This window comes from Oncorhynchus keta, chromosome 18 (assembly GCF_023373465.1).
Source record: "Oncorhynchus keta strain PuntledgeMale-10-30-2019 chromosome 18, Oket_V2, whole genome shotgun sequence".
NCBI classification, from domain to species: Eukaryota; Metazoa; Chordata; class Actinopteri; order Salmoniformes; family Salmonidae; genus Oncorhynchus; species Oncorhynchus keta.
The window spans coordinates 56,292,572-56,305,965 of NC_068438.1; the positions used below are offsets into that span (position 1 = coordinate 56,292,572).

General features: G+C 39.9%; 1 protein-coding gene across 2 annotated transcripts in view; it reads right to left on the reverse strand.

Annotated features, from left to right (window-relative positions):
- Positions 1-13,394, reverse strand: part of cntn5 (contactin 5) — a 700,818-nt gene that overhangs the window by 163,837 nt on the left and 523,587 nt on the right. For both annotated transcript variants that reach the window (XM_052468732.1, XM_052468731.1), the window contains exon 18: positions 6,407-6,477. In XM_052468732.1, coding sequence (XP_052324692.1) covers positions 6,407-6,477 — 71 coding nt within the window. The remainder of the gene's footprint in view (positions 1-6,406; positions 6,478-13,394) is intronic.

Below are 13,394 nucleotides of genomic sequence, written 5' to 3' on the forward strand. Positions count from 1 at the left end.
AGCGGTAACATGGAGGGAGATTGATGAAGGGAAAGCAGATGTTCCTAAACATCCCTGCATGGCTTTATGGGGGATTGGATGGAGACAGAGTTAATAATCATTACTCCTCTCTATGGAGACGACGACCTCCTAATCATTCATTCCACAATAACACAGGCACAACACACACTAACTAAAAACTAACAAAAACACAGGCACCACACACACTAACTAAAAACTAACAAAAACACAACACACACTAACTAAAAACTAACAAAAACACAGTCTGCAAACAACAATACAATCAAACAGATGTTGACAAACATCTAACAGCTTCCAATAATGTTTTCGTAACAAGTCCTCAGAAACATCACTTACTACCACTTGTTAGTCTGGTCTGAGATGGTACCAAATATTACCATATCACTTTTCACTAAACAACAGCTAAATATCAACCCGAAACTGACTAATATATTAATCAAATCCCTACTGACCATTACCTTGTAAACAGCAAGGGGAAAAACAACTGTACATTGAACCATAGATGAATCTAATCAATGATTATTTATGAATGGTTTTCCAAAGCATTTAACATAGTAAAAGGAGGATATACCATAGGGACTGTTTTGATATGCCATTAAGCCATACACTATGGCAGAAGCATATATTATGGTGGATTGACATTCATATGCAATCTGTTGTGAGGTTATTCTTAGGTACTGTATGTTGCTGTGTCCTTGAGGATATCAGATCACCATGTTCTCCAATACAGTGTCATTAGAGTATATCTTCCCCTGGAGAAAGAAGCCTTACACTCCTCATTCATAATGAGTGGGACTGACTGTAAACGAATGCTCATTAATCACACATTACATAAGATCACACGTGTAGGAGGTACATACACTCCTTAGACACACTAATTCCTGACATGCTTAGGAACCAACACGCATCGTCCATCAACTACACTTAATGAAGTTGAAATATCTGACAAGAATTCCCCAGCAACGGTGAGAGGTACCTAATGAATGACACACAGAGCCCTTTACATGATTATCAGTCTCCAGTCCTCTCCATCACACTGGGGTTTCTGGACTGAAGTTTGACAGTGTAAATTCATCTGGGAGCAGCCAGAGCCAAAACTGTAATTTAGAGATATGGTGGTTCTGAGAGAATGCCGCTGACAACCGCGTTGGGACACTGAGGCAAATCATACTCTTATCAAACCACTTTTATTTCAATGTCTCAATAGACTTTAGAGTAGAGTAAAACGTCAGTCCGCAGTAGCTTCAAGATGTGAGTACCAGTAGCTTCAGGATGTGGGTACCAGTAGCTTCAGGATGCGGGTACCAGTAGCTTCAGGATGCGGGTACCAGTAGCTTCAGGATGTGGGTACCAGTAGCTTCAGAATGGGGGTACCAGTAGCTTCAGAATGGGGGTACCAGTAGCTTCAGGATGCGGGTACCAGTAGCTTCAGGATGGGGGTACCAGTAGCTTCAGGATGCGGGTACCAGTAGCTTCAGAATGGGGGTACCAGTAGCTTCAGAATGGGGGTACCAGTAGCTTCAGGATGGGGGTACCAGTAGCTTCAGAATGGGGGTACCAGTAGCTTCAGAATGGGGGTACCAGTAGCTTCAGGATGTGGGTACCAGTAGCTTCAGGATGTGGGTACCAGTAGCTTCAGAATGTGGGTACCAGTAGCTTCAGAATGTGGGTACCAGTAGCTTCAGAATGTGGGTACCAGTAGCTTCAGAATGTGGGTACCAGTAGGTATCTGTCACTTTAGGATGTAGGTATCAGTAGTTTTAGGATGTAGGTATCAGTAGCTTCAAGATGAAGGTATGTATGTTTGCTTTCTTGTCACGTAGAGCCGTATTTGGACTTGAGACCTGTGCACTTAACTCACATTTATACCTCGTGTTAACATGAATTAATGATTTAGGTGAGCAGTACACACTCATCTCTGAATCAGGCACATGGGGTGATAGAGATAATCACCTTACAGTGGATTGCGAAAGTATTCACCCCCCTTGGCGTTTTTCCTATTTTGTTGCATTACAACCTGTAATTTAAATTGATTTCATGTAATGGACAAAAATGTCAAAATTGGTGAAGCATAACGAAAAAAAATAGCTTATTTAATATATATATATATATTTATTTATTTTTTAAGTGGTGCATGCATATGTATTCACCCCATTTACCATGAAACCACTAAATAAGATCTGGTGCAACCAATTGCCTTCAGAAGTCCCATTAGTTCAATAAAACCGATATTTTTGACCATCAAGTAAAATTCTATGTCTGGCACAAAACCAACACCTCTCATCACCCTGAGGACATCACCTGTTTTTCATTGGCAGGGACTGGGAAACGGGTCAGAATTGAAGGAATGATGGATGGCGCTAAATACAGGGAAATTCTTGAGGGAAACCTGTTTCAGTCTTCCAGAGATTTGAGACTGGGACGGAGGTTCACCTTCCAGCAGGACAATGACCTTAAGCATACTGCTAAAGTAACACTTGAGTGGTTTAAGGGGAAACATTTAAATGTCTTGAAATGGCCTTGTCAAAGCCCAGACCTCAAGCCAATTGAGAATCTGTGTTATGACTTAAAGATTGCTGTCCAACTTGAAGGAGCTGAAGCAGTTTTGCCTTGAAGAATGGGGGAAAAAATCCCAGTGACTAGATGTGCCAAGCTTATAGAGACATATACCCCACAAGACACTTGCAACTCTAATTGCTGAAAAATGGTGGCTCTACAAAGTACTGACTTTGGGGGGGTGAATAGTTAGGCTCAAATTGTTTTTTGTTGTTGTCTTATTTCTTGTTTGTTTCACAATAACAAATATTTTGTATCTTCAAAGTGGTTGGCATGTTGTGTAAATCAAATGATATACAACCTGGAATTTTTGGGGGTTTGTAAGGCAACAAAATAGGAAAAATGTCATGGGGGGTGAAAACTTTTGCAAGCCCCTGTAAATGAAGATGATACAGACTTACTGTATACTCAGATGGCCCCTTCCCGAATGTTGTGTTAAATGCTCTACAACAAATCTTTCTTAGTGTCCAACAAGCTTTCTCTGCCCTTAACCTTGGTCTGAACACCTCCAAAATGAAGGTGATGTGGTAAGAAGAATGCCCCTCTCCCCACAGGTGTGATTACTACCTCTGAGGGTTCAGAGGTTGAGGTAGTTACCTCATACAAGTACTTGGGAGTATGCCAGGACGGTACACTGTAATTCTCTCAGCACATATCAAAGCTGGAGGCTAAAGTTAAATCTAGACTTGGCTTCCTCTATCGTAATCACTCCTCTTTCACCCCAGCTGCCAAACTAACCCTGATTCAGATAACCATCCTACCCATGCTAGATTAGGGAGATGTAATTTATAGACCGGCAGGTAAGGGTGCTCTCGAGCGGCTAGATGCTCTTCACCATTCGGCCATCAGATTTGCCACCAGTGCTCCTTATAGGACACATAACTGCACTTAATACTGTTCTGTAAACTGGTCATCTCTGTATACCCGTCGCAAGACTAACATGTTTATGCTTATTTATAAAACCCTCTTAGGCCTCACTCCTCCCTGTCTGAGATATCTACTGCAGCCCCCATCCTCCACATACAACACCCGTTCTGCCAGTCACATTCTGTTAAAGGTCCCCAAAGCGCACACATCCCTGGGTCGCTCCTCTTTTCAGTTCGCTGCAGCTAGCGACTGGAACAAGCTGCAACAAACACTCAAACCCGACAGTCTTTGTTCATTCAAAGACTCAATCATGGAGACTCTTACTGACAGTTGTGGCTGCTTTGCGTGATATAATGTTGTCTCTACCTTCTTGCCCTTTGTGCTGTTGTCTGTGCACAATAATGTTTGTACAATGTTGTGTTGCTGCCATGTTGTGTTGCTACCATGTTGTGCTGCTGACATGTTGTGTTGCTGCCATGTTGTGCTGCTATGTTGTGTTGCTGCCATGCTGTATTGTTGTCTTAGGTCTCTCTTTATGTAGTGTTGTGTTTCTTGTTGTGATGTGTGTTTTGTCCTATATTTAATTTATGTTTAATCCCAGCCCCCGTCCCCACAGGAGGCCTTTTGCCTTTTGGTAGGCCGTCATTGTAAATAAGAATTTATTCTTAACTGACTAGTTAAATAAAGGTTAAATATATTTTTTTTTACAAATGAGCTAACTGATTGCATATCCATTTTATAGGAATTCATAGAATATTTAAAAAAAATATAGAACCTAGAATCTAATTTGGATCAAACTGTTTTCTAACAATGAAATAGGAATCCAAAGAAAGGACCCCAACAACGAATACAAAGTATCAGTTCTCTATAGGTCTAACAGTACGGAGGTGCTTCTTGGAGTATTATTTCTTCATCCTGTATTCTCCGTGAAATTGGTGATGTTTTTTTCCTGTTCATAGAAATTAGTAATTGAAGTTGTTAGGTACAGTTGAAGTCGGAAGATAACATACACCTAAGCAAAAATATTTAAACTCAGTTGTTCACAATTTTTTATATTTAATCCTAGTAGAAATTCCCTGTCTTAGATCAGTTAGGATCACCACTTTATTTTAAGAATGTGATATGTCAGAATATTAGTAGAGAGAATGATTTATTTAATATTTTATTATTTTTATCACATTCCCAGTGGGTAAGAAGTTTACATAAACTCAATTAGTATTTGTTAGCATAGCCTTTAAATTGTTTCACTTGGGTCAGATGTTTCGGGTAACCTTCGACAAGCTTCCCACAATAAGTTGGGTGAATTTTGGCCCATTTCTCGTGACAGAGCTGGTGTAACTGAGTCAGGTTTGCTTGCCTTCTTGCTCGCACACGCTTTTTCAGTTCTGCCCACACATTTTCTATAGCATTGAAGTCAGGGCTTCGTGATGGCCACTCCAATACCTTGACTTTGTTGTCCTTAAGCCATTTTGCCACAACTTTGTAAGTTTGCTTGGGGTCATTGTCCATTTGGAAGACCCATTTGTGACCAAGCTTTCCTGAGATGTTGCTTCAATATATCCACATAATTGTCTTACCTCATGATGCCATCTATTTTGTAAAGTGCCCCAGTCCCTCCTGCAGCAAAGCACCCCCACAACATGATGCTGCCATCCCCGTGCTTCACGGTTAGGATGGTGTTATTCGGCTTGCAAGCCTCCCCTTTTAATAGTTTCAACATTTCTCCAAAAAGTACCATTTTTGTCCCCATGTGAAGTTGCAAACCATAGTCTGGCTTTTTTATGGTGGTTTTGGAGCAGTGGCTTCTTCCTTGCTGAGAGGCCTTTCAGGTTACGTCGATATAGGACTTGTTTTACTGTGGATATAGATACTTTTATACCGGTTTCCTCCAGCATCTTCACAAGGTCCTTTGCTGTTGTTCTGGGATTGATTTGCACTTTTCGCACCAAAGTACGTTCGCGTCTCCTTCCTGAGCGGTATGACGGCTGCGTGGTCCCATGGTGTTTATACTTGCGTACTATTGTTTGTACAGATGAACGTGGTACCTTCAGGCGTTTGGAAATTGCTTCCAAGGATGAACCAGACTTGTGGAGGTCTAGAATTTTTTTCTGGTGTCTTGGCTGATTTCTTTTGATTTTCCCATGATGTCAAGCAAAGAGGCACTGCGTTTGAAGGTAGGCCTTGAAATACATCAGCCTATCAGAAGCTTCTAAAGCCATTACATCATTTTCTGGAATTTTCCAAGCTGTTTAAAGGCACAGTCAATTTAGTGTATGTGAACTTCTGACCCACTGGAATTGTAATACAGTGAATTATAAGTCAAATAATCTGTCTGAAATGGTTGGAAAAATGACTTGTATCATGCACATAGTAGATGTCCTAACCGACTTGCCAAAACTATAGTTTGTTAAAAAGAAATGTGTGGAATGGTGGACAAATGAGTTTTAATGACTCCAACCTTAGTGTATATGAACTTCCGACTTCAACTGTATACTGTATGTCCCATCCTACATTCTGTTATTACCATGTTCTGACCACCAGATGGTGCAGCTCCAGTTTTTATTTTTTTTAGGCGTGCGGTGTGGGTTACGTCGGTGGCTGTGGATTCCACATCTTACTCATTGTTAGACAACATTTTATTGCAAATCAGATGTTGGGTACTGTAAATTAAAATTGCCAATCAATTAGCTTAATCTCAGAGATCAAATTATATTTCAAATTATATTTCAATAAAATAATGTTGCAGGAGGTTGCTTATCTGTTTCTAACTACAGAAATACTAATACTAATTAAATAATACTAACTAAATACTAATTTCTACTACAGAAATTATTTCAGAACTGTTTGAGATGGCGGGTGTCATGGCTTGCTGAAATGTGTTTGCTAGGACAGTGTTGTTGTGGAGTGTGGTTAATGTTGGACAGGGTGGTTTAAGACTGTGAGGTGAAAACAGGCCTTTTACCTCCCAGGAGATGACCAGTTCATGCCTGCGGCCGTTCCCTCCGCTGACGTTAGCTGGGACCACCGAGGGGACTGCAGGACAGAACAATAACACATATATTAATTATGCGAGAAATAGCGGTGCAAACGCCTATATGAGCAAATATGAATATAATAACCATCAAAGCAAAGTAAACTTGGAGTAAACGCGATGACACGGTGTGTGGTCCTCCCACTACGACACGGGAAAACATGCAGTTTATTAAGCTACACATGAAATAAGTTACGATGAACTTCACAGGGTGGTGAAAGTGCACTGGGATCTTGATGCTCTTTTGCAATAAATATCGAGGGTCTTATTCTGGTGACATGATCATTGATGCTTGACTACCGTTTGACACAACAAAACCATAAATAACTATATGGGAGGTTAGACAAAAACAATAAAATATTTGCAAAAATTTCCACAAACATTTCCGCATTTCCACAATGCAAACATTTCCACAAACATGAATGACATCACACTTGCTCTGTTTTTGTCTAAGTATGTTTTTGTTTGTTCAAACAGGTGCCATTAATACAGGTAACGAGTGGAGGACAGAGGAGCCTCTTAAAGAAGAAGTTACAGGTCTGTGAGAGCCAGAAATCTTGCTTGTTTGTAGGTGACCAAATACTTATTTTCCATCATAATTTGCAAATAAATTCATTAAAAATCCTACAATGTGATTTTCTGGATTTGTTTTCTTATTTTGTTTTACAGGCCTCTCTCATCTTTTTAAGTGGGAGAACTTGCACAATTGGTGGCTAACTAAATAATTTTTTGCCCCACTGTATATACAGCAGTATGTAGACACCCCTTCAACAGATACTATATATACAGCAGTATGAGGACACCCCTTCAACAGATACTATATATACAGCAGTATGAGGACACCCCTTCAACATATACTATATATACAGCAGTATGAGGACACCCCTTCAACATATACTATATATACAGCAGTATGAGGACACCCCTTGACAATATACTATAAATACAGCAGTATGAGGACACCCCTTCATCCACTATATATACAGCAGTATGAGGACACCTCTTCAACATATACTATATATACAGCAGTATGAGGACACCCCTTCATCCACTATATATATACAGCAGTATGAGGACACCCCTTCAACATATACTATAAATACAGCAGTATGAGGACACCCCTTCATCCACTATATATACAGCAGTATGAGGACACCTCTTCAACATATACTATATATACAGCAGTATGAGGACACCCCTTCATCCACTATATATACAGCAGTATGAGGACACCTCTTCAACATATACTATATATACAGCAGTATGAGGACACCCCTTCAACATATACTATATATACAGCAGTATGAGGACACCCCTTCAACATATACTATATATACAGCAGTATGAGGACACCCCTTCAACATATACTATATATACAGCAGTATGAGGACACCCTTCAACATATATTATATATACAGCAGTATGTAGACACCCCTTCAACATATACTATATATACAGGACACCCCTTCAACATATACAATATATACAGCAGTATGAGGACACCCTTTCAACATATACTATATATACAGCAGTATGTGGACACCCTTTCAACATATACTATATATACAGCAGTATGAGGACACCCCTTCAACATATACTATATATACAGCAGTATGAGGACACCCCTTCAACATATACTATATATACAGCAGTATGAGGACACCCCTTCATCCACTATATATACAGCAGTATGAGGACACCCCTTCATCCACTATATATACAGCAGTATGAGGACACCCCTTCAACATATACTATATATACAGCAGTATGAGGACACCCCTTCATCCACTATATATACAGCAGTATGAGGACACCCTTCAACATATACTATATATACAGCAGTATGAGGACACCCCTTCAACATATACTATATATACAGCAGTATGAGGACACCCCTTCATCCACTATATATACAGCAGTATGAGGACACCCCTTCATCCACTATATATACAGCAGTATGAGGACACCCCTTCAACATATACTATATATACAGCAGTATGTGGACACCCCTTCATCCACTATATATACAGCAGTATGAGGACACCCCTTCAACATATACTATATATACAGCAGTATGAGGACACCCCTTCATCCACTATATATACAGCAATATGAGGACACCCTTCATCCACTATATATACAGCAGTATGAGGACACCCCTTCATCCACTATATATACGGCAGTATGAGGACACCCCTTCAACATATACTATATATACAGCAGTATGAGGAAACCCCTTCATCCACTATATATACAGCAGTATGAGGACACCCCTTCAACATATACTATATATACAGCAGTATGAGGACACCCCTTCATCCACTATATATACAGCAGTATGAGGACACCCCTTCATCCACTATATATACAGCAGTATGAGGACACCCCTTCAACATATACTATATATACAGCAGTATGAGGACACCCCTTCAACATATACTATATATACAGGACACCCCTTCATCCACTATATATACAGCAGTATGAGGACACCCCTTCAACATATACTATATATACAGGACACCCCTTCATCCACTATATATACAGCAGTATGAGGACACCCCTTCATCCACTATATATACAGCAGTATGAGGACACCCCTTCAACATATACTATATATACAGCAGTATGAGGACACCCCTTCAACATATACTATATATACAGCAGTATGAGGACACCCCTTCATCCACTATATATACAGCAGTATGTGGACACCTCTTCAACATATAATATATACAGCAGTATGAGGACACCCCTTCATCCACTATATATACAGCAGTATGTGGACACCCCTTCATCCACTATATATACAGCAGTATGAGGACACCCCTTCAACATATACTATATATACAGCAGTATGTAGACACCCCTTCATCCACTATATATACAGCAGTATGAGGACACCCCTTCAACATATACTATATATACAGCAGTATGAGGACACCCCTTCAACATATACTATATATACAGCAGTATGAGGACACCCCTTCAACATATACTATATATACAGCAGTATGTGGACACCCCTTCATCCACTATATATACAGCAGTATGAGGACACCCCTTCAACATATACTATATATACAGCAGTATGAGGACACCCCTTCATCCACTATTTAAACAGCAGTATGAGGACACCCCTTCATCCACTATATATACAGCAGTATGAGGACACCCCTTCATCCACTATATATACAGCAGTATGAGGACACCTCTTCAACATATACTATATATACAGCAGTATGAGGACACCCCTTCATCCACTATATATACAGCAGTATGAGGACACCTCTTCAACATATACTATATATACAGCAGTATGAGGACACCCCTTCAACATATACTATATATACAGCAGTATGAGGACACCCCTTCAACATATACTATATATACAGCAGTATGAGGACACCCCTTCAACATATACTATATATACAGCAGTATGAGGACACCCCTTCAACATATATTATATATACAGCAGTATGTAGACACCCCTTCAACATATACTATATATACAGGACACCCCTTCAACATATACAATATATACAGCAGTATGAGGACACCCTTTCAACATATACTATATATACAGCAGTATGTGGACACCCTTTCAACATATACTATATATACAGCAGTATGAGGACACCCCTTCAACATATACTATATATACAGCAGTATGTGGACACCCCTTCAACATATACTATATATACAGCAGTATGAGGACACCCCTTCATCCACTATATATACAGCAGTATGAGGACACCCCTTCATCCACTATATATACAGCAGTATGAGGACACCCCTTCAACATATACTATATATACAGCAGTATGAGGACACCCCTTCATCCACTATATATACAGCAGTATGAGGACACCCCTTCAACATATACTATATATACAGCAGTATGAGGACACCCCTTCAACATATACTATATATACAGCAGTATGAGGACACCCCTTCATCCACTATATATACAGCAATATGAGGACACCCCTTCATCCACTATATATACAGCAGTATGAGGACACCCCTTCATCCACTATATATACGGCAGTATGAGGACACCCCTTCAACATATACTATATATACAGCAGTATGAGGACACCCCTTCATCCACTATATATACAGCAGTATGAGGACACCCCTTCAACATATACTATATATACAGCAGTATGAGGACACCCCTTCATCCACTATATATACAGCAATATGAGGACACCCCTTCATCCACTATATATACAGCAGTATGAGGACACCCCTTCATCCACTATATATACGGCAGTATGAGGACACCCCTTCAACATATACTATATATACAGCAGTATGAGGACACCCCTTCATCCACTATATATACAGCAGTATGAGGACACCCCTTCAACATATACTATATATACAGCAGTATGAGGACACCCCTTCATCCACTATATATACAGCAGTATGAGGACACCCCTTCATCCACTATATATACAGCAGTATGAGGACACCCCTTCAACATATACTATATATACAGCAGTATGAGGACACCCCTTCAACATATACTATATATACAGCAGTATGAGGACACCCCTTCATCCACTATATATACAGCAGTATGAGGACACCCCTTCAACATATACTATATATACAGCAGTATGAGGACACCCCTTCATCCACTATATATACAGCAGTATGAGGACACCCCTTCATCCACTATATATACAGCAGTATGAGGACACCCCTTCAACATATACTATATATACAGCAGTATGAGGACACCCCTTCAACATATACTATATATACAGCAGTATGAGGACACCCCTTCATCCACTATATATACAGCAGTATGTGGACACCTCTTCAACATATAATATATACAGCAGTATGAGGACACCCCTTCATCCACTATATATACAGCAGTATGTGGACACCCCTTCATCCACTATATATACAGCAGTATGAGGACACCCCTTCAACATATACTATATATACAGCAGTATGTAGACACCCCTTCATCCACTATATATACAGCAGTATGAGGACACCCCTTCAACATATACTATATATACAGCAGTATGAGGACACCCCTTCAACATATACTATATATACAGCAGTATGAGGACACCCCTTCAACATATACTATATATACAGCAGTATGTGGACACCCCTTCATCCACTATATATACAGCAGTATGAGGACACCCCTTCAACATATACTATATATACAGCAGTATGAGGACACCCCTTCATCCACTATATATACAGCAGTATGTGGACACCCCTTCAACATATACTATATATACAGCAGTATGAGGACACCCCTTCAACATATACTATATATACAGCAGTATGAGGACACCCCTTCAACATATACTATATATACAGCAGTATGAGGACACCCCTTCATCCACTATATATACAGCAGTATGAGGACACCCCTTCAACATATACTATATATACAGCAGTATGTGGACACCCCTTCATCCACTATATATACAGCAGTATGAGGACACCCCTTCAACATATACTATATATACAGCAGTATGTGGACACCCCTTCAACATATACTATATATACAGCAGTATGAGGACACCCCTTCAACATATACTATATATACAGCAGTATGAGGACACCCCTTCATCCACTATATATACAGCAATATGAGGACACCCCTTCATCCACTATATATACAGCAGTATGAGGACACCTCTTCATCCACTATATATACAGCAGTATGAGGACACCCTTTCAACATATACTATATATACAGCAGTATGAGGACACCCCTTCAACATATACTATATATACAGCAGTATGTGGACACCCCTTCATCCACTATATATACAGCAGTATGAGGACACCCTTTCAACATATACTATATATACAGCAGTATGAGGACACCCCTTCAACATATACTATATATACAGCAGTATGAGGACACCCCTTCATCCACTATTTAAACAGCAGTATGTGGACATCCCTTCATCCACTATATATACAGCAGTATGTGGACACCCCTTCATCCACTATATATACAGCAGTATGTGGACACCTCTTCATACACTATATATACAGCAGTATGAGGACACCCCTTCATCAACTATATATACAGCAGTATGAGGACACCCCTTCATCATACACTATATATACAGCAGTATGAGGACACCCCTTCAACATATAATATATATACAGCAGTATGTGGACACCTCTTCATCCACTATATATACAGCAGTATGTGGACACCCCTTCATACACTATATATACAGCAGTATGTGGACACCCCTTCATCCACTATATATACAGCAGTATGAGGACACCCCTTCAACATATACTATATATACAGCAGTATGAGGACACCCCTTCAACATATATATATATACAGCAGTATGAGGACACCCCTTCATCCACTATATATACAGCAATATGTGGACACCCTTCATCCACTATATATACAGCAGTATGTGGACACCCCTTCATCCACTATATAAACAGCAGTATGAGGACACCCCTTCATATACTATATATACAGCAGTATGTGGACACCCCTTCATCCACTATATATACAGCAGTATGTGGACACCCCTTCATCCACTATATATACAGGACACCCCTTCATCCACTATATATACAGCAGTATGTGGACACCCCTTCATCCACTATATATACAGCAGTATGAGGACACCCCTTCATCCACTATATATACAGCAGTATGTGGACACCCCTTCATCCACTATATATACAGCAGTATGAGGACACCTCTTCATCCACTATATATACAGCAGTATGAGGACACCCTTTCAACATATACTATATATACAGCAGTATGAGGACACCCCTTCAACATATACTATATATACAGCAGTATGTGGACACCCCTTCATCCACTATATATACAGCAGTATGAGGACACCCTTTCAACATATACTATATATACAGCAGTATGAGG